This window comes from Puntigrus tetrazona, chromosome 24, assembly GCF_018831695.1.
Source record: "Puntigrus tetrazona isolate hp1 chromosome 24, ASM1883169v1, whole genome shotgun sequence".
NCBI classification, from domain to species: Eukaryota; Metazoa; Chordata; class Actinopteri; order Cypriniformes; family Cyprinidae; genus Puntigrus; species Puntigrus tetrazona.
In genome coordinates, this window is record NC_056722.1 from 18,298,592 (window position 1) to 18,322,776 (window position 24,185).

General features: G+C 37.7%; 1 protein-coding gene across 3 annotated transcripts in view; it reads right to left on the minus strand.

Moving 5' to 3' along the window:
• Positions 1-24,185, minus strand: part of ctnnd2a (catenin (cadherin-associated protein), delta 2a) — a 245,003-nt gene that overhangs the window by 27,804 nt on the left and 193,014 nt on the right. For 2 of the 3 annotated variants that reach the window (XM_043227002.1, XM_043227005.1), the window contains 4 exons: positions 14,729-14,846; positions 11,045-11,230; positions 6,839-7,024; positions 4,252-4,402 (listed from right to left, as the gene is read on the minus strand). In XM_043227002.1, coding sequence (XP_043082937.1) covers positions 4,252-4,402; positions 6,839-7,024; positions 11,045-11,230; positions 14,729-14,846 — 641 coding nt within the window. The remainder of the gene's footprint in view (positions 1-4,251; positions 4,403-6,838; positions 7,025-11,044; positions 11,231-14,728; positions 14,847-24,185) is intronic. The other variant, XM_043227004.1, reaches the window with a different exon arrangement.

Sequence of the window (24,185 nt, forward strand, 5' to 3'; positions counted from 1 at the left end):
GACCAAACGGATGCATGAGGGAGCGTGTGAGAGATGGGAAGATTGGCTGCAAATTGAAGCGAGAGAGGAAGGCGATTGGTCACAGACACGCACACACTTAGTTATTTCTCTAAAGGCCAGTCTGTCGAGCACATCCCCTCTTTTCTCATCCTTTGCAGGTGGGCGGCAAATATGAGTCTTTCAGTCATCAAATCCGGGATGAAACTTTCAATGATGGATCAGAACTTTTCAAATCCCTCTCCATCAACTGAAATGTCGGACCTTTGAAACAAGCCCAGTAAAGCTGGTTCTCAAAGTTACAGCACAACTTCAAACATTTTCAACAAATCCACCGAGCTTTGTCTGCTAGTCCTCTGAAGAACGTGTCTCATCATGGTCCACATGCCCACACCAATACCCTCCTATTTCAAGTTTTGCCACCTGAAAGTTTGGAGAGCCATTCCGATTACAAATTGCACTACTCTGTTGCACATCCAATGATATGCTTAACGTGATTCTGCATTCATTCACGCCTGCTGCGCCTCATTTTGTGCATGTCAAACAGCATCTTGGGGGATTTTATACATCACGTTTACAATTCAGCCACTGGAACCAAATTTGGATATTTTGCCCACATCGGGAACTTCAAGGCAGGTTAATTGAGTTCGCCATTTTAGACTGATTGCCAGATTGATGCTTGTGTGTAGATAAAACGAGAGTGAATATGTACAGAAAAAGAGCAAAGAGAACAAATGAACAAATATGTAGGTTATTATTAATGATCATGAGTTTGGAATATATAATAGAGGATTTATATTTAATGTATGGAATTTATTTGTATTTAGATTTAATATTTTAAAAAAGCATGCAAATGCGTAAAAACAGAAACTTAATATCAAAAAGAAAGAGTAAAAGAAAAAATGCATTATAGGCATAAAACACAGATTAAATAATGAAATATGCATACTACATATAATGTAGTCTAACTAAAATCTTAAAACATAAAATGTAACTTTTAATTTTAAATCTCCACATATTTAGGGAAAAAATATTATGAGTGCTACTCTCTCTTGGCTTTAATGTCATCAATCTTAATCCTGTAGATAGAAAGAGGGACAAAAAAAGCTAGAAAAATAATTATAAATCAGAAGAGAAAAGGTCAAAGCAGAAACAGAGATTACATTTGTACTGTACCTCATAGTCTATAAATGTCAATGAGGTTTCAAAAGTACACATAAAACCTAAATTAATTCAAATGCATCAGAATTAATTTTCTTTTAACCTCGTGTAAAAGAGAGGCGTCTGACACCAAAGAAGCTTGTCTGAATTTTATGATCTTACAATGTGCTGTTTATCAGCATACAGTATCAAAGCTCCATTATATAGGCTGATATTTTGAGCTTACGTTGTTAAATTCATTTATACAAACAATCAATCTTTATTTGAATATGTGATCAAACAAACGGCAGGTCATTTACATGCATTTCATGTGCCCAGTTTCCATCCCTGAGCTAAATGTGAAATGAGCTCAAATACAGATTCAGTGATCAAACATGTAAGAAATCGTGGATGAAAGGAAGAGACTGTGGGAGAAGTTTGAAAAAACAGGGATCTTGCGTGATTTTATTGCTCATGACTCTCAAAGGCTTTTGATGGATGGCCATGTTGAACTGTCTAAAAAAGCAAAGTGTGAGAATAGCTGCCAGTCACAGACTGTGTTTACTGCACACACTTGTCAATACAAATCAATTCAGAGCCTAAATGTACTCTATAAAGACTATGCAATCTGATAAAAATATCAATTTATGTGAGCATCACATGTACTGTATGCAAGTTATTTTTGCATAATACACTGACACGCATGTTAAATCTACAAAGACAGGAAGCACATTTCCATGGCAATGTATAATGAAGTCAATGTGATCTGCATAATCTAAAATGAGTTGGGTGATGTGCAAATCTAGGCGGACTCCAGGTGGCAAATGCAAACCAGTTGTTTGGGGAGCCTAAAACCAGTGGCAGAACGAGACTAGGGAGCCGTTGCCATGGAGACGGCGAGACTCGCCAGGGAAGCCACGTTTATTAGTGGGTGAGATCAATAGTCTGCCGGTGATGTCACTGGGAGAATTTCAAATGGTGTGAATCAGTGTGAGATGGGATAAGGGAAGGAAGAAAACAAGCTCTAATTAAGCACCTGATGCGGCGGGTCAACATGTGACAACGGGGACCGCGGCGGACCACTTCCTGTCATTCAGACAGAGCCTAGTGATGCTGTGTCATGTACTCGTTAATATGTCTAATTCAGAAGCAGTGTACTGCCAAACACCTGCATCTCTGTATGAAGGCAAGGTCAACTCCCAATTGCCGGAAACTCAAAGCTTCTGACACATGTTTGTAGGAAACAATATCAATTACGGACAGGTGTGGATGTAAACATGAAGGAGACCGATAATTATGCTATCCTGAACAAGTACGGAGTCACTTTGGCTCGCTTCACCTCTACGCTGAGCGTAAATAATGAGGGAACTACCTGCACTGTGTGCTTACAGAAACAGAAAAGGCTAATTCTTAGTCAGCAGTGACCATGAAAGTGACAAAACACATTGTCCTCGCTATTTAGAGGCATAACCTGAGCTCTCCTAATGCGGTGCAGAGTGCCAAGCGATGAAACTCTCATCTCTTCCATGTTAATCTTGTCCCAAACAGTGGAAACGTGATGAAGTAGCACTTAACAAGATATTGGGCAAATTCCACTGAAAGTGAACATAACTATGCACTACTCATTTTGAAGGACAGAGCACTTAAAGTGAGCACTCTGAAGGGTGCAGGACTTAACTGCCTTATGTGTACACAACTGGAATGTCTTACACAAAGATATATTTTATCTGATTGATACCTTGGTAGCACACTTCAGCAACAAAATTTATTTGTACATGTGTTGTAAGAATGAACTGTTGCATCAAATTTGGCCATGAATCATCTGAGGATGTTTTACCAGGATTGCTTAGTCTTGAATAGTCTCGCTGTTGTGTCATGTCGCGAATTGATTTCTCTTTCAGGTCTGAAGCAGTACGAATAGTTGGAGTACGTCATGCTTTTTTTGTCAAACTGTGCCGCATTCATTGTGTCCAATTGCTGATTATAATGGGTTCTGTCATCTACAGTTGCATTGTGTGCTCACATCCGATGTAAACACGGAGTAAAATTAAGAAAGCCCCCGATTCCATTACTGTAACATGCTTTCATTTATTACAGGTTTGTTTTTATACAAAACTGATGCAGCCTGTTAGAGAGACTGAAAGTAAAAGATGATGCAGTGCTGAGTCGCATTATACTGGATTCAGTGACAATGTTGCAACACTTTTGCACTGTCTGTTCCAGATTGTTTGATATATGCTGAGTCTTAACACGTTTTTAACCTATACAGTATATGACCAATGTTATTGTATGTCAATGCAGCAACCATCTGTTGTTAATTACTGAAATTATCAGCCAATTATAACAGAGGAAGTATAATTGCGAGTTTTGAATGCGTCCCGCCGATAAAAACAGACTGTTCTGCAGAGAGGCTCAAAAACAGGATAGAAAATAGGTTATTACTTTTAAATGATGTTTTTTTAAATTGTAAAATCACACCTCAAAGAACATTAGAAAATAAAAATGCATAAGAAATAATAAAAAATGCATTATATGACCCCATTAAAGTGAGAATGTTTTTGTAATTTTTGTTTGGAGTCATGGCCAAAAAACAAACAAAAACAATAAATCTAAAACAGAGCAAACCCCCAAATAAAAACAAACAATAACAATAAAAAAACCCCAAAACAATTCAAACCTTTGAATGACCCTTTGAGTAACCTCCATGCACAACTGCAACTGCATGTCACTTTATGTAAAGTCAGTTGGCAAGAAAAACCCCAAACAAAACCAAAAAACCATATACAGTATATAAACAGTTCTCCATCTGCCAAGCATAGAATGTGCAAGTGCAGCCTGATGCCAGCTAGACAATTTAAAATGATGAGTGGCCACGAAATGTGTAATAATAAAATGACAGTTATCTTCCTTTGAGCTGAGAGCTATGAACGGCCCTCTTTACCACACTGGCTAAAGCATAAGAGACTGGACTTCATTACAGAGAAGCCAAAGAGACCACAGCTGTTAACCCAGAGCTCTACAAATCCAATGGATCTGAACCGTTTGAAACAAAGTGAATCATAGCGACTGATAAAATAAAAGACGACAGTCAAGGGAGAGAAAAAAAGGCCGTACCGATTAACTCTTTATTTCTGATGTCCAAGGCCATGTTTCTGAGTGCGGTAGCGACGGCACACACCACACGGTCGTTGTCTATCCTCAGCAGCTCCACAAGGATGGGCAGACCCTTCTCTTTTCTCACCGCCGCACGGATATACACTGACCACTAGGGGAGACACACACACACACACACAAATAAACAGGTATTAGTCACTAAATATGACAAATGACACCTTTTGGCCACTTCGCTATATATAATTCTACATATCAGCAGTTTTCAGGAGACCATGAAGTGTATTGTCATAGTTGGATATGCCATGTGGGCAAATGTCTGTAAAGTGTCTCATTTTGGATCGGCACCCTGCTGACAGTGTAATCACGCACCCCAGGTTACAGTGAAAGACTAATACTAGCTCAGAGCTTTAACTCTCTGAGGTTCTCTATGTATGACCCCAGCTGTGGGATCAGCCTTTATCAGTGACGGAGTGTCAGCTTAGATTAGACTCTCTGCTACCCTGCACTTCTGCTGTAAAGGGGGAGACCGCAGCATACGGCCCAGCAGGCATCCCCTCACATTCATTTCTGATGACCTCTGTATGTGTGCATAAAAAAAGAGAGACAAAAACACAATGACAGAGGCTCTCTCTAAAACCTTGTAAGCTGCCTTCCTAGTAAATGGAACTCAAAGTTGTTTCAGATGCTAGGTTGTCAAGGTTGTCTTTTTTCAACAAATTTAAAACCATTCCATGTTTTCGTCCTTTTCCAAAACGTAGACAGTGATACGTTTTTAAAAAAAGACTCTAGTTTTATTTAATCAAAAATACTGTAACGTTGTTACATACTGTTAAATACTTTTACAATTTAAAATAACTATTTTAATATGTTTTAAAATTTAATTTATTCATGTGATGAATAAAAAGTTAAAATCACTTTTAAAAATAAATAAAATACACTTTTATGGCATACACTGGTTTTCTTAAATGCTACAGTCTTTGAATGGCTGCATGCTCCCTTTATCTGTTACTAGTTTAAGTGACATGGCTTACGATAAAGACAAAGTGTTTTAAATTTATTCAAACTTTTAAACAATTGCTAAACTCTGCTTGTATAATGAATTTATTTTTTGAAAGTCTCATTTTTGTGTTTTAGAAAATAAAATGGGGGGGGCAATAATCTGGAAACACAAATATTTTCCATACCATAACTTTTTCATAATTATCCAGTACTGAAAAAATACTGTGCCTATGTAGAGTGTGTCAAATAAATCACTTATGAGTTTTTTTGCATGTTTTTTTTGGATGGTGCTTAATACGGTGTCTAACAAGCCATGTGTGACCTCGACAAGTGACGAGCGACAGGGCGCTTTGTCTGTCTCTTAGTTTCTATTTCTGTGGCTTTTTGCCATCTGCGGTGAAATCTCACTGGTCCAAAACCATTCTCCATGCAGGTGTAAAAAACAAATTGCTTGAAATTGTTCTAAATCAGGCAAAGTACATCACAGAGGTAGTAGGTTACTAAGTTTAATAACGGAAAAACAGCACTTAAAATGGATGTGGATCGTCACAGTTCAATAACACGTATGTTTGTATTATAAGTAACGCAACAAAAGAAATATCCTTGAAAGAGTAATTGAAAAGGAGTTTTTCCGATGAGAAAGCATTCTTAACGATTGAGTGTTTTTCTGATCCTTCTTAAGTGAAGGGCTTTGTTTCCATTTCCTAGTACACACAGCCTGGGATCTGATAATCCCACTGTCCGAGATGGACTTTGAAAACATAAACAGAGAGCTTAGTTCACACATATTAGACGAGGGCTCAGTTTCGGCTCTTCTAGATGAGCAAACAGACCAGCCAATTATGAGAACTGGACAAAATAGGCAGACAGAGCACGTCCATCGCTCTCTTTGCGTTCTAGTTTGTCTCTCAAAAACCTCAACCCTACAGCAAACACGTATACAGCCTGATGCCCTTTAGGTGTGGAGAGGGGTCGTGGGGACGTCGCTTTCATTTAACTTCTTGAAGGGGGTCTAAACCTGTTATGAGACTTCAAAACCAATCCAATCCCATTGCATCTGTCTCCATCTGAGAGTATTGATCTTGCAGAGCACATCGGGTGGATTAGAGCTCTTGAGCAACAGAGGTAAAACAAGCTTTTGTCGCTGAGAGATGGTGAAAAGGATGTGAGAACAAAGAGAGAAGCAGGGGCCAAAAGAGATTGGTACTGGTTTAAACATCTGATGAAAGCAAGTCCTCTCAGGTCAGGAAAAATGCAATTTTACACCATTTCTTCTTGCACCGTTCAATAAATTTAGATCCTGACAACAGCGAATAAAACCTTCAGTGAAAACAAGCAAGGAAAACATATCAGGTACCAGATTGTAATGCTTAGGTCTGTCTGTCTGTCTGTCTGTCTATATGTCTATCTGTCTGTCTATCTATTTATCCATCCATCCATCTATAAAATACAGAGAGATAGAGTCATAAAAATGGAATCCACAAGGCATAATCAACAATTGATAATTATCAGCTAATCTACTTGTATTTTAAAATACATTTGTTGTCATATCTCCAGCACAGACAGATACATACACAAGGTGACTGACCATAGGGCTTACCTTCCAACTCCCAGCAGCCAGGTTCTGCAGGGCCCCGGCAGCCCCCTCCAGCGTGTCAGGGTTTGAGCACTCAGACAGGAGGGTGAGGTAGGGCTTTACTATCGAAGGATGCCACAGCATCTGAATCCCTTTGGGGGGCTCTGCAGTATCTGGCAGCGGTCCCACACCATCCCACTACAGAAACAAAGATGTGACATGAAAAACAAGTCAGTCAGACAGGAAGACACCCAAAATCCATCGCCATCAGCATCCAAATCCTTAGAAAGGGGCATTCACGCTGACATAAATCTGCAGTGACAAAGCAACTTGATTTCTTTTCAATGAGCAACAGTGAGAAAAGTTTGACTTTATGAAAATGTGCAGCCATTCAAATGTCATTGTGAAGTCAGTGAAGAAAACGTAATACGACAGAGAAGTTAATGTGATTTTACTCTTCAGCATGATTTACATACACACTAGCATTCAAAAATAATTCTTTTAATGTTTTGAAAAAGTTATTTTCACTAAGGCTACATTGATTTGTTAAAAAAATACAGTAAAGGTTTAGAAATATATTTCAATTTAAAATAACACCTTAGATTAGAGAGCAATTCTCACTATTTTCAGCAGCTATTATTACACTATTTAGTATCACATAATCCTTCAGAATTCTCAAGAAGAATTTATTTATGAGTGCTGTATTTGCTGCTTAGTATTTTGAGGGAAAATAAGTGGAAACTTATTAATTACAAATTAATTTGAAATAGAAATACTTTCTTTTACTGTCACTTTTTTCAAATAAAAAACAAAAAAACAAAACATTTTAATGCAGCTTTAATTTTTTTTTTTATATACTCAGCCTAAACTTTTAAAAAGTAGTGTATGTCCATATAATAAAAAAGCTACAAGGAAAACTGCGTCAGAAATGGTCCTAAGCAAGTCAGAATCATGAATTAATAATCACTCATCGTTATGATATATGCTGCAGTGTGTATACTATGCAAACACTTTCTCCTCCAGAGTGTTCATTTGTAGTGTCAAGAAAATACATATTTACTAATCTCTCTACCGCTTTGGCCACCAATAACATTAGGGCATCAGCCTACTAGCAACCATCAGTACAGCATCCAGGGAACTGCCGAGATAAAACTGCTGTCATTTTGCACGGGTCAAAAGGCAAATGTAACCCTCTGCACATACACACAAGCATCACACGAGGAGATCTCTTGACAAATCGTGGCCTGAACAGACCCAAAACCGGGAAGGAATGACGAGCTGTAAGTCTGCGTTTGAGGCGTGTGGGTGAGTCAGTTTGAAAAGTGCTGGTCTCACAGGCTGACCTACTTTCAGGCAGAGCAACTTGTGAAATACCTCTGTGTCTTAAACTAGCTCTGGCACTCAGCCTCACTCTCCCTTCATTATTAATGAGTCTGTTTTCATCTCCCCCCGTTCCTGCTCGGAGGAGCGGCTCTGTTGTTCAATCAACTGCTGGAGGGTGGAGAAGCCCCTGTGAGGCTGCTGCTCTTCCCATATGGTGAATGCAGAAGAAATGGTAAGAGGTTGAGGAGATTTGGTTTAATCTGTTGTTTCACCGTATGCAAACAGTGAGGGCAATATTTCGCAAACATTCAGTCTTACACAATCGCTGTCAAAACTTTCCATAATTTATCAATGAAAAAGGTGTTTGCTAAGGATGGCATCAGGGTCAGTTCTATTCTATGATGAACATGTTTTCAATATCTGAAAAAAATAAATAAATACGGGTGATGTAATTTGTGGTGTAACCATCCAGAAGTTTCATTAAAAGCCTGAAATCCTTGAAAAACTTTCATTATTATTTATTTAAAAACACAAGCAGTTTTAAAATAGTTTTCAAATATTATTAGTATTTGGACAAGTTCTGTCTGCTGAAGTGAGAGTTCTGCAACTAATGTGCGGGTATATCCATTTTTAAAAAGAAAATTGTTAATATATTACAATATTAAATAGATTGGTAGATGGTAGATTAAACTGATGGACGGCTGGACGGACAGACGGATAGATAGATAGATAGATAGATAGATAGATAGATAGATAGATAGATAGATAGATAGATGTGCACGCGCACACACACACACACACACACACACACACACACACACACACAGAACAGTAGATTAATAAACAGAATGTTAGACATTGAAAGGTAGACAGAGATAGGCAGACAGAGACAAATCGATAATTAGATATATTGATAGATAGACAGACACACACAGTACAGTACAGTACAGTACAGTAGATTAATAAACAGACATAGAAAAATAGACAAAGATGGACAGACAGACACAGTAAATAAATAGACAGAGATAGATAGACAAACAGGCAGAAAACGTGTGTCTTTTGGGATCTAAAATGAGTCAAATCTGCCTAAATTCTTTTCGAAACCCAAAACGAAAGAGTTTCCCTCAATCTAAAAAATGACAATGTGATCCTAATGCTTCTTCTGAGCTATCAGAGCGTAAAACAGCATCTCAAATTGTTGAAAACTTTCTCTTCGCCTTTTTCCTGTCAGCAAGCTTTGAGCATAATGAGCACTCCATGCCCCATTTCTCAGAGTAAACTCAAAGAAGGGTATCAGTGCTTGGTGGGCTGAAATTGCTCTGGTTTACATACTCTCCCCCTCTCAGTCAATTAGCTACGCTAAACGCCACAGCCTTGCCCCGACAGATCCATGGCGGCCCGCTCTGCTTTCCTAGCCTACCTCACTGCCACTTAGTGATAAATGATTTAACGGAGTACATTAGCCTTCTGTTGCCCGGAGGCCCAGGTGTCCTCTTTCAAAGCGTCTCAGAAGAGGAGAAGGTCCGGCACATGATATGAGAGGGCACCTCAGGTAATGGGGAGAAATGGCCCTCTTCACAGTCCAACAGGCAAAGACGGACGACTCAGGTATCTTTGCATCTCTGTCTGCAATCTGATTGGAGGAGACACATCTGACCGAATCCTAAAACAGATCTGCAAACCCATGTACGGATTTTGAGGTAATGAATGAAGGAAATACATCTTTGAATGTTCAAATGCAAAAGAAGACGCAAAACATCCCCACGCTATGTTTAATACAACAGTCTATGCTGTCGTAATCTCAACAGAGCAATAGCTTTGATGTATTATTCGACTCTGACTGCTTTTAAAGTTTTACCACTTCTTGCTAGGCACGTAGCAAGTGGAGGTTGTTGTGACGGACATCTCTTTTGCAGCAAACGCGGGTTTTATTTTACTTTAGGAGGATAATATTCAGCTATCGGTGACTACAGTATATCACCAGCTATTAGCTTTATGGCTCCTCTGGAACGGGACGTTTCCAGAGGGAGCTGTGTTACACAACTGCTCTCCCACCTTCACGCTCCCCCTCTTCGTCTGCACCGAGGATCCCGGCTGACTTTTCCTGCGTGAGATTAATGAAGAGTTTCCTCTGCTTTGGAGGAGTCGCCTGTAAAAAGGCTGGGTTTTTCCCCCCTCCTTTAGTCTGACGCCCACAAACACTGTGATTTATCAGCCGTAGAGCGTGTCACTGGGGAAACTCACTGTCTGACGGTGCGGCTCTGTGTAGGTGGTGAGCGTTACGTTTGCAGAGGAAGTAATTGATAAAAGGGCGGCGTGTAAATCTGTTATTTGTGGAACGCATTGAAACATAAATTGGGATTATTTTGAGGCAACGAGGGGTATAAAAGGAAGCTGAATATGCTGATTGTGTTAATAATATTTTGCCATGAAATGCATACTTTTTGCTAGGTTCTCTTTCAAAAGCAGAGAAGCTTTTAATTGTGAAATAAAGCCCTATTTCTCCAGTCAGTCAACACAAAATGACATTCATGACCTATTTTACTTTCAACATGTGACAGGTCTTGACTTTTTGTGTTAACATAATAACATAACATCCTGCAATATATGATATTATATAATGTACTGTACTGTAATATAATGTAATGTACTGTAGTATAATATAATTTAATACCATAATATTAAATATAAACTTTAATTTGATTAATGCATTATAAATACATTATCTGTAATTATCATTATATTATTCTTGCAATATAATAATAGTAATAATAATAATAAATATTCTCTCTCTCTCTCTCGCTATAGCCTGGACTATGATTCCCGAGTTAAGTGTAAGGTAAGGGCTACCATTCCCAACTTCAATGCTTGTAAATGATGCATCGGGTTCCCTACCTGGTCCTGGGACTTCTTCTTCTTTTTCTTCTTTCCCCAGCAGCCTGAGGTCTCTCCGTCCTTCCCGCTGGCATCGCTACACAGGAGGCCGTCCAGCTCGTCCGTCCCCATCTGCTGTCCCTGAGACGTTTCAGCTGCAAGCCGATACGAGAGGTTCCTCAAAATGCATACACAGTTTTCTATGGTCTGCCGGAGAAAGAGAAAGACAGATATTGGGCAGGTATTAGTCTAGCACCACTGAGCTCTTGATAGAGCCCATCTGGCCAGAGGGACTAAACTTCATCTATTCAGCTCATGCTGCTTCTGAGACAAGAGGAAACACACACACATACACACACACACACAGTGGTCTGCCAACACACTCTTTGTGCTGTCATAATAATTAACAAGTGTTCAGAAAAAAAATTAAGCCATTAAGTCATCTCAAACTATACTGGTTTGCAAGATTTCATTTTATTTCAGCTCAAAATGAAATTCAACCCCTTAAGACTTTTTTCGTGAAATCAGGCCTGCAAATCAGTTTCTCTAGTCTAGAGGACAGTTGCAAAACAATTAAGTTAATTGGAATAAATTAAAATATAAGAAGTAAAAGTAAAATAATAATATTGGTAATTAAAAAAGTAAATTTTAAAGTGCCAAATATTTTGAAATGCCATAACTTCTTCCCCAGTCCAAAAACATAAAATTAAATATAAATAAATAAATTCATGGTTTTGTTAAATTGGTGGATATAAAAACAACAACAAAACATGTATTTACAAATAGGTAATTTGACTTTAAGGTCCCTGCATTAGAGAAATACAGCAAGGTTATTTGCTAGAGTTTGTAAGACCTAGTTTTCTTCTATCTTGCCCTTATATTTTACTCTCTCCATGTCTCTCTTTCAGTTCATCTAACTTTCTCATTTCCACTGTCTCCGTCTTTCTCAGAGTGTTGGCTAAAAGTGTAGGCTGCATTGGCACTAAGTATATGAAAGTACTTAATTATATGTCTGACACGGTCTCCCATTTAAATGTGATTAAAGGATATACTCGCAGATGGGGAAAAATGACCAGCCAAATCCATCGGCTCACACTCCATTTAACAGGGTATTACAAGGAGACACAGCAGAGCAGGCACAATGCTTGACAGCAGAAAATAGAAAATAAATGCTTGCAAAATGATGATGAAAAACGAGCATTTTTCTCAATCTCTGTTTTTCTTTTTTTTTTCCCTATTATGGAACGAGGAGGACCATGCCCTGCACAAACAAAAATAATGACTGTAATCAGAGAAACGCTCAGAGAATTATGCACTGGCATTTCAGACGTACAGAAACATATTGACTTACAACAACCCAGACACGGCTGACCTTGCTTTCTCCACGGTTTTTGAGGAAAACCAAACAAGTTTTGCTGAAATGCCCTGGACATGTGCTACATAATGAATATCGCACCTGGTGAAATTGGGGCAGCACCATCTCTCTTACTGGCAGCAGTTTACAAGGTCCCGATTTTAAATGTTGAAGTCAACAGGAGGGAGCTTGACCGACTGCAGGTTAACGGCACATTAAGACCATGGGCGGCATGCTTTCAGCAATTATAGCTCTGCTGGGCCAACACCTGGCAAAACAGCTCTGGGCAAATCACCACAAATAAAGAAATTGGAGTGATTAGGGTGACTGCCCTTTTTCGAAGCCAGTGTGATGGGTAAAATGGTTGCTGTTGCTTTTTTGAGCGTTTGTAATGCGTTAAAGCACACCGATGGATGAAAAAGTGTGCTCAGCGCTCTAAAAGGAGCTAAATGGACATGTATAGGGAAGAAAAAGGTATAACCATAGGCTGGAGATGCACTTAGTGGAATTAGTAGTTTTACATTTAGACGAAATTCAAAAGGTCGCAGTAAAATGGGGACAAATGGCATAGTGGCGAAGCCCGCTAGCTTACTGCTGTGCTTTTAACTCTCAAGTGTTTCAATATGCCTGACGTTTTTTTGCTCTGACCTGTATTTTGTGAGATGGGGTGTGCATCAAGAAGAGTCTGGAATAATAGATTTTTAGCAACACGTGCATAAAAGCAGAGTATACTGTGCTCTGCAGAACAAGAAGAAAGAAATTATGGAAGCCTGTTTCCGCTACTGAAAAAAAAAAGATAATTGCGAGAAATGACATTGTTGAAAAATAAACTCACAATTGTGAGTTATAAAGTGATTATTGCATGATATAAATGCGCAATTCTGAGAAATAAACAAACAACTGCTAAATATAAAGTCAAAATTGAATGATATAAACTCACAATAGAGACATTCTGAGAACATATACGCTTTTTCCCTTCAAAATTGGACTTGCAATTGTGAGTTTATATCTCACAGTTTTGTGAAAAAAGTTAGAATTGCACAATATAAATTTGCAATTCTGAGGAAAAAGTCACAATTTAAAGATATAAAGCTAAAATTCTGGAATGACATGAGGACGAGTAAGCAGCGGATGAATGAACAATAACAAAGTACTGACAACAATAGATGCTTGCGCTGACAAGCCCTTCTTTAAGAGACATCATAAATTTAGTTTAAACAAGTACAGACAAGCTTTTTTATTGCTAATAACTTCTGGAGAGACATGGATGAAGCTTTTTTAGTGTGCATGTGTCTAGAGCCTTTGTTTGTGCATGCTTAAAATCAAGTATACTTCGAAAAGCTGTGTGCTCAGCTGTAAGTGCATGTAAAAACTGAAGCACACTTCAAATGATGTTTACTATCCACGACTTTCACCTTATGTATAAAAACAGGAACATTGCTCATGTGGCTAGAAGTCCAGCAATAACTGGATATACTTAGACGTTTAAGGGTATGAACTTGATACATAAAGAGAATTGAAATTTCAATACAGAAAGTGGTAAAGGACTGTGCAAGCTTAATGGGTGCTCATAATGTTGCTTTTTTTTATGAAACCTATGTACATTCAAGAAATAAACTAATGTGTTGATAAAAAAAACAATGCTTGAATTTAGGATAAAGCAGATTTGTTTTTTGTTTTTTTAAAGTAGAGGCTCTGTTCTTGATTTTTATGTATCGCATAATCAGACATTCATACGATAAAATATTCTGGGGGGCATAATATTGTTTTGGACATTGAAATGTTTCTCAAAACATTTCCTTTTGTGTTCTGCAGAAGAAAGAAAGTCATACAGGTTTGTAACGAAATGACAGAGAGTGACAACCATCTACAGACAGCCTATAGAGCCTGAAGAGATATTTCAAGAAATTCAAGTACAGTATTTTTTTTATTAGCCATGCTGTGAGTTTGGAAACTGTGAAGAGAGGTGGTTGAGAGTCCACCGCGGGGGGATTCAGACAGCAGGAATTGTGGGAAAGCTGGAATGCTCACAAGTCTAAAAAATGACCAGAGGGAAAGAACTGTGCCACGCTCCAGCATCCTCATGCTCTGCTCTTCAATTCTCATTAGGACGGATGCATCCCCTGCGCTCTGCTATTAGCATGCTGAGCCTGACGGAGGGCTGCCAGTTAAATCATGATTAAAGAACGCCATTTAGAAGATCGAGCCTTCGCAACCTTCAGAGAGCAGCCAACCACAGAGCTGTTTATTTGTTGCAGAAACACACATACATTCACAGACGTAACAAACTTTTACTACAGACTGCCTTTAAGCTCTGGGAAAGATGGACAGATCCCGGGAGGGAAGAGTACCTTGCTATCAATCTCGCTGCTTCCGAGGGAAGTCTGGATGACGAAAAGCAGCGTGTCAGTCAGACCCTCGCATTCTCTCATCCGCCGCCGAGCCTCCTCTCCAGCCGAACTCACATTCCTGGGAGAGAGATGGAGAGAGGGAAGCACAGGTCAGTGATGAGTGCATTAAATCAGGGAGATTCAATCACACGGGTGCGGATTCCCTCCAGGCGTACAACCCGCTTTACACCGTACCACTGTGACAAACAAAATGCAAATGTTTCACATTTCACGAGTCGTTCAAACAAATCTCTCCAAGCCTCCCACCTCTGACATGTATTAATATATGAATCTATTAGTCTTCAGGGGGAGGAACACTGACACTGCTAGATATGTGACTGTTTACTTTAGACAGTATAACAGTGGGAGAAAAAGAAATAGATATTGGAATCGTTTCAACTGGATAATCCAATAAGGATCCTGATTATTTTGTTTATTGAAAAAATCAATCAGGTGTACGCTGCTGAATAAGGACGAGGAACGAATGTAATAAGCTTATTATACAAATACAAACACTGTTCTAACCAGATGCAACAGCTGCAAGTTTCCAGCAATTTCTCTGTCCATACCGAAAGGGAACACATGATACAATTGGACAGAATTCATCAAAACATTGACAATAGTGATCGACCGATTAATCGGTACAGATCTCAGATTAATCATCAGTCTTTATTTTCAAAGTTTTTAATCATGTCACGCCAATGTTTGGTAAAGTATGGTTAAACTGTGGTTCAGTGCTGTTACTGTTTTTTTTAAATAGCAAAGTACATTCACAGTAAAGTTCATTCAGTATCCAATTAAAAAGCTATCGGTTGATAAATCAGTATTGGCCAGTGTGGTCCAAGCTTTCGGTCTCTGTACCTCTAGTTGAAACACAATAAGACTCCATCCAGCTATAACGAGCTGGGAATTTAAAGCAGCAGACGGCTGTGCACTTTGAATAAACAGACAATATCGTTCACTGACGTGGAAGCTAATATCATTATCTTTACAGTTACCATTCTCGGTGCGAACAAGGCTTTACTATTAAATGAATACAGCACATTTTGAAATATATTCAAGTGGAAAACAGTGGCTTTAAATGGTAACAATATTTCACAACATTAATATTTTATGTATTTTTGATCAAATAAATCCAGCCTTGGTGATCATAAAAGACTACTACAACTAAATTTATGTTACTTGTCATGGTCGCGGCTGTTTAGGACAAAAAACATTTAAGATTTACTGCTTGCCATGCCTGGTTAGGACTTGCTGTAATGCATTCAATGTCTCTGTGCAAATGAGACAACAGCAGGCATTAAAACGCCATCCACATGTCTATTAGACACACAATAACCGCAAATCATAGTTCTGTTAAAGGCTCTATTCCACATCATATCAATGTACTAAAAACGCTTTGATTCCAGCTAAAAACTCCCTTGCGTGTCGGACCAAAGGTATATGACACACATGCAACTCGCCTTAGGGAAAACGGCCCACTCGTAATAAGAAAAATTCCCTCACATCATCTGTAATGGGAAACAGGATACATTACACTGAGCAAGATTTACATTTCTATATTCACCAGAACTGAATCAATTGCTATGTATCATTTATTAGAATTGCCTCGCCTCCTCCTTTATAATGCATGAATATACCTGAAAAGGCATTGGAAATACATAATTTAGCCTGCATATGGAGCGTTTGAATTACAAACTTATCTATTTAGTTCCTTTATGGCCCCGCTTTATTATGTCATTAAATATTCAACAGGCCTGACAGCACCAGCTTTGGAATTTAAGACCTATAAGTGTTACATCCAATTTGTTGAGCAAGGTTTCATCAAAAAGTCATGTGAGGAGGCACGGCTTACAGAAACGCTCATGTCACAACAGACATGTTTCATTTGAATGAAGAAATTACTATTTCATTACAACAGACACCCTGAGGAATGAGTCACATGCCAAATCATCGGATGTTTATGAGGTCAGGCATTGGAAACGTGAACGTGGTAGTACATCAGAAAATCTTTAAAATGAACTATAGCTTAGGTAGACAAAGTCATAACTCTAAAGGTAGCTTACTGGCACTTACTGTACTGGCCAAGGTCTGTCTCTCTTTGATTGGGTGGCTTGGGGGATGTGAGCTTATTGATATCCATTCTTTATATTTTCGCTTGTGTATTGCATTCTAGGCAATTAATGACATTTATTAATGTGCTTGTGTGAGAACAAACACACTAATTAGTCATGTCGCCCTTTTCTTATGATCCATTGTAGATGAAGGGAAAAGCATGTGGTTGCTGGTATGGATCAAAAACAGGATGAGTGCAGAATAAATGATATGAAGCAACTGGGGCATGAGGACGCCATCACACCCAGTGAAGAAACACACCAGAGACCAAACATATAACATCAAAAAAGTGAATTTTATATAATCACAATAGGAAGTCACAATTTTTAATTTCCATGCAAGTTGTCTATGGAGATTATTGTCATCGGCTTCTTGTCAAACGTGCAAAAATCAACCAACACCCCTAAAAATGGATAACGGAAAAAACTCTTGCTGTTTTCTATTTGATTTCTGATTTTGATTAAAATATGTATTTTCATCTTCGTAGTTATATGATTGTTACCTTAAATTATAATTGGGGCTGTGAATCGATATTTTCTAAATATTTTATTTCTGTTAATCGCATGACTGTAGTGAGTTAACTCGCGATTAATCACAGTTTATTACAACTTATATATGTTCGAAATGTACCTTAAATACATCATTTTCAAGTTGTTAATATTCTAATTGACAATGGTATAGACAGACATGGATGCTTTATGCAATATATGCTTATTATTAGTGAAACCGCAGTAAGAAAAGAGCATGAAGACTGGGCATGTTTCAAAGGTCATAGATGTTCTTCAGAGAACTTGTTCATGTCTATTACACACATAAAAATAGAACATAGAAATACCAAGTGATTGCTTCTCTTTATCTGCACTGAGACTTAAACAAGCCTGTTTAGATTTTCACACTAAAGTGCAGCTTACTTTTTCTGGACATGCAAAATGTAGCTTACATTTATTATTTATTATTATGTTTGTTCGCCTCTCTGTGCCCACACAGTGTATACTATTTTAATGCAGCTTCATTTTCAATATAACTGGTTTTTGATAGATTTTTTGTGTTTCATTGATACATTTTCTGTTGTCAGACAATGGAATAAATATGAAATAGTGACTAATTCACGACCCATTAAGAGAATAGATTTTGGCTATACTTGCATTAAAAATTTAGAGAAGCAACATAATATTGGTCATAAAGCAGCACTATTTAACTTTTGGTGCAGAACTGCACACAACAGTTAATAAACAGAACTGCATGCATCACACGGAAGAATATTCTTACCGGTGCTACTTCTCTAACTTTAGGTCTTTTCAAAATAAAAGTTTTTGCTTATGTAATTTATGTGTGTGTATTGTAGATATTTATCATGTATACATAAATACACATACACATGCATGTATATATATATTTAAATATATACATGCATGTGTGTGTAATAATGTACACATAATACATATACTGTATACAGCACACACACATATATTATATACATATACATATACATATATATATACATATATATATAATATATACATATATATATATATATATATATATATATATATATATATATATATATATATATATATACACACACACACACACACATATACTAAACATATACTTTATATGTAAAATAACACAACTTAAACTGCTATATTAAAACAATTGTAAAAACTGATACTCCACTCAGGTCAATAAGAGGTAAAGCGATTTGCACATGGACATCAGAGCTCAGTTTTGGCATGAATCAGTGCTGTTCCCACTTAATGAAAGGCTCAATGCAGCCCTTTGTGTGGGAAATTAAACATCCAAGCACCACAAGGGCCATATGGGAAAATAGTTAATCAAAGGTTATGCTAATGCACATCAGGCTGAGAAGAGCTCTGGGCTCCCTATGCCTGCCTCCCCTTTATGCAATAAAACAGTTATGCGGGAGACATAAATGATGAGACATTACTATTCATAACCAAGAGACTAAGACTACCCAAACCAGATGTTAGAAAACACAGCTGCTGTGCTTTTGGTCAAATTTCCAATTTATTTCTAGTTATTTAAAATTCATCTCTGCCACAGAGCAGTCTGTGAAACAAGCTTCCTAATATTTCAAAATAAAGTCTGTTTATGCTCATTTTAAATTGAAAGCCGGACCCTCTGCTAATGTCACGGGGAATGTCTCGATAGATCATTTTGATGGCTTACACTCGTTTATAAACGCGAGAAGTGAACCACACAATTGGTTGCGCACATGCCTCTGTGACCGAAACAAATTGGCACAAACTTCATGAATTATTGATGATGACACCGTATAACAGTGAACAGAGCAAAACTTACTTTGTGTCAAGTTTTCAACCAGTGCATAAGAGAAGAGGATGTGCAGGAGTGTATAAAAATAAAAAACGAGTAAAAGTAAAGATGTGTAAGTAAAGAAAAGAGTAAAGATATCCTACATATATATATAGGGTCTAGAAGACATTCCGGGTTATTAACCAGTCAAATGAGTCCCATTAACAGCACACAGGGAACATTAATAGGAAGTGAGGAGACCTCAGGGTTTGAGACCATGAACATCTGAACATCTACTCCCTCTTCTGCCCGCACCAGCACCAATTAGCAATTTACTTCCCATTGGCTCCCTTCTCCCATTTTTCTTCTTGCCTCACAGCAGCTTTTGCGAATGCGTCAAACTCTTCCTAGCCTGTAGGAAAGGGTGTCCTGAGCCCTGTAATTGAGACCGAGCTCACAGAGATGATTCACTTGTGATGGTGAGTGATGGATGTGACTGAGGGTGGGTCTGCTCGCAGCTTGGCATGAACGTAGATGATGCATCATGCGGGCCGAGAGGAGAAAAAGAGAAATTGTTTCATTACTTTTCAAGGTGTGTCACGCTGGACTGATATCAGAGAGAGGGAGAGGGAGGGTGGCAATTAGAGGGTGGAGGCGGCTTGATTTATCAGAGCATCATTTTGATGGAGTATTCCAAAACGGTGATATTATTTAATAAATCCGCCTCAGATGATGCTACGCAGGGTAATCCGATGCTGACAGGGCAGAAGTGCAAAGTGCCTGATATTGTCCATAAAGCATTTCGGTGTGAATATTCGGCTGGTGGAGAACAGCTATACGCCTACAGATAAGCATGAAAGGAGCGCTGCACCACTCTGTGCTGAGTAAAAAAACCCCCCAAAAAAAACAGACTGAGAGAACAGAGCATTATACTACTCTCCGTACATGATATCATGACACTACAAAGAGTATTATTACATAACTCAAATACTCAATGATCATTTATTTATTTATTATTAATTATTACCTTCGTGTGACTCTACAATACTTGTGTCACACAATAAAATAATAAAACATTTGAATTAAAAATATAAATTGTATTGGCATTGATGTACTTAGGGTTAAAAAACTATAAAAATAAAAAAACACATTTAAGTAACATCTTTTTATTTTATTAATTATCAATTTTGTGTCTCTGTTCTTCACACCTGACTGCATCGTTTTGGAATTGCCTTCTCGTGCTAATTTGCCCTGCTCAGTAAAACTGACCCTAAACGCTCTTTGGTTATTAACTCTAGATTATTACCTAAGCTTATTTTCGAATCTATGAGAAAGTCACCGACTTTACTGTAGACAATAACACTGTAATAATAATAATAATAATAACAATAACAGAAAGGTCTAATAATGTATATGGCTGTCTTGCTGAGATTCGTACAAAAAAACTTTTTGTCAACACCCCCCTGCTGCTTCATCAATACAATAGCTTTTACCACTGAAATGCTACATTACTTAAGTGCGACAGTGCTTTCCTACTGCTGAGAAATACAGCTCGACTGGTGCTATTTGTAGTGATACACTGCTGAGAAAGCCACAGGTAATCACACACACAAACACACACAACCTTGTTACCAGCCCAAACTACACCTCTAGCTCTAAAAGTTTGCTTTTAAATGAATAACAGAGGCTTTTGAGCCAGCAATGACAGTACGAAGCCTGAACAGGGAAGTAAGAAATCATCTCTACACACAAGAGTGCTAGAAAAACCAAAACATTGTGTTGAGATAAATGAAATGTTGGACTCCAAACAGCTGAATTACTGAAAATGAACACTGTATGCTCATCTTCCAAGATTCAGCCGTCCGATCTCAACTATGAAAGTGGCATAAGTGCTTAACATTTACCTTGGTCAACGCAAATGAAAAGCACTGCAATTAGCATCATGAATGAAGTTTAAGATGTACATGAGGTCACATGACTCACAGTGAATCGTCAGGCGTGCCCCGGCTAATTTTCCACAATTAATGAGCCCTTTAGATTTTATTGCTTATTCATTTACTTTCATTTCTGTCACTGGCACACTCCATCTACTTAATTAGCACACTTTGTTAGCAGATTACTTATTGAATACAATTAGTGCTGTTTTCAATCAAGCACACCTTAAAAATTCCTTACAAGGAGAAACGTCTGCGCCTCAGTATTTTAATGGTCTTGGTTAAACTAACTAAAAGCAACAATGTTGTAAAAATAAAGGAAATGTCATTTTTGAAGACTAAAGACTTTCTAAACCTCATCTGCAAGAAGCAGATTTTGACAGATTGTCTGTTTAGATGAATTGCTTCATGACAGCAGCCAGAATGAAGACGTGCCAGGTCTCTAGTTGGCTGACACTAGAGGTGGGGTGGTTATCACAGATACAGAAGCCAAATGGCAAGGTGAGCTAGCAGCACCTGAACATCTGGAGCACCAATAGCACAATTTCTCCTTCCTGCAGTCCAACACGGACCTCTACAGCTGCTCAAACACTGAACACAGTCACCTGCTGTGAGAAGAGAGCTGCTCCGGTGTCTTATAAAGCCTATTAAACAGTGTTTATCCCAGCAATGTCTGTTTACAAAGGCTTTTTTGGCCATGATAATAAAAATGTGCATAATGACCACAATTAAACGATTTTTAAACAAACTGAAAAATTACACTGCACAATATTAACAATGCACTAATTTCTGAAAAGCAATTTAAGATAAAATAGAATAAACAATGTCAGATAGTAACCTGCTGAAGCTAAATAGTTTGGTAAGCTGTTTTTCTTTTATTATTTTTGTATTTAATGCCATGTATGCTTAACTTATTTGATCATAAATACAATAAAAAAAAGTTTTTACACTTTAAAAGAACACTTCCCCATCTTACTAGATTTTAATAAGTAATTTCATTCTGTGATGGTAAAGCTGAATTTTCAGCAGCCAGTCTTCAGTGTTACATGATCCTTCACAAATCATTTTAATATGCTGATTTGGTGCTTAAAACATTTATAATCAGTGTTGAAAACAGTTGTGGTGCTTAAATCTTTTTATTAAAATTCTGATTTTCTTTCCATGATTCTTTTATGAATACAAAGGTTGACAGCATTTTTTTTCAGTTTTTACTTTTAGTTTCAGTCAAATTAATGTATCCTTTTTTAATAAAACCTTTTTTTATTCATTAATCTAAGACACCAAACTTTTGAACTGTAGTGTTTTCACAATACAAATGTAATATTACAAGTTGATAATTTGCGCAAAAAGACTTGGGCACACAAGTGAATTAGAAGTTACGTGCTAGTTAGAATGATGGTGCGAAAATGCACTTTCCATAATAACAAAAACCTAAAGAAATCACAACTGTGTATATTCTGACATTTCACTATTTCAGAAAATCAGTTTTTTACAAAGACATTTGGTAAACAATTAAATAAAAAGTTTTTTTTTGTTAACTAAAAATCAGACACCTTTTTATTAAAAGAAAAACTGACTAAAATGAGCATAAGTGCCTCATAAGAATATGATGTTATTTTTTCATCAAAATCCAAAAACTGTAAGAAATACAAAACAAAAATGAATTAAATAAATGAATGCATACAACGTGAAAAAAATATTGTTGACTATGAGTTATTAAACACAATCTATATGCCATCTATGGAAATAGTATAAATCTGCTATAAACGGCGGATCACGTAAGAATAAACTTTCATGGCAAAGTGTTGTGAGTTCCACACAGAGTACACAAACAAACTCCTAACGGCTCTTTAATGCAGTTTCTTGGGAGAAAAACTGAACATTAGTCAAGTTCTGATGTTTACTCTTTGATCTCACTATAGGAAAAGTGCATTTCACCTCAGAAACAATCCCTCAATCAACATTTAAGGTTTGAAGGGAAGCTCTGACACAATTACGAAAGGACAAGATTCGTAAGAACGAGCAGCCGTTCGGGTTCGATTAAGATCCTGCTGACAGCTTGTGAACTGTCGAACCTAAACAGAGCATGGAGCTGTTTGACTGTGTAAATGGCTGATTCATCCATTCACTGAAGTCTGACAGAGAAAGCGAGAAAGAAAATCCAATGTTGTGATGCCTTTTTGGAATGTCATGAGGGATTGTGCTTTGTGGCTGAGAAAATCTCTTTCTATTAGATAGATTTTTGAGCCCACAGAGACCCGCAGGTTTCAGGAATTTGATTTCTGCTTGGGGAAGTGATTTACAGCAGCAGTGTGTCAAACTCCCATTGGGACGAGGCTCAATTCCAAAAACACTGCTTCACTGATTTTCAATGGCATGCTCAAGTGTTCCCGCCTCTGAGGGAGAGAAAAAAAATCCCACCCTGACGAACATCATCAATCTGAATTGAAGTATTTAATTGTCAGAAATTGGGAAAAATTGACAACTCGACTGTCTCCAAAGTGATACCCAGAAGAGACGGCGAGAACGTAATGTAAATAAAATATATTCAGACCTGAAATATTTAAAGAAAAGCATGCAGTATAATTTGATTATATATTAAATAAGCCGTAAATTGTACACTGTTTATGATTGATTCACACCAGCTAACAGTCATTTGTTTGGAAAATGACTCGTTTTTGTCGATTGTTGGTGAACTGAACTTTGCTTGTGAACCACTCAACAGTGGTCTTGGTGTGTGTTTCTCGTTTGCTAAACAGAACCTGTCACAAATCACACTTTTATGGAATCGTCATAGACTTTTAAGATGCATTTGTCCATTTCTTTCTTTCCCTAGAATGTTCTTGCTGTGCATTTATTGACGCTACACTTTTCTCGCTGCATGTTTACGATTCTCTTAAAAGAACTGGAAAGACTGTTGAAAGACAGTGAAAGGATTACTTGGAAAATCCATATTAGATTTTCAAATGCATACATCAGATAAAATAATCACAGCACATGCATTTACTAAACTATCGTAAGCAACTAGCTGTGTGTATGAATGAAAGTGTCGTAGAAGATATGTGTGGTCCACAATCACACGGTTGGCATAAGAT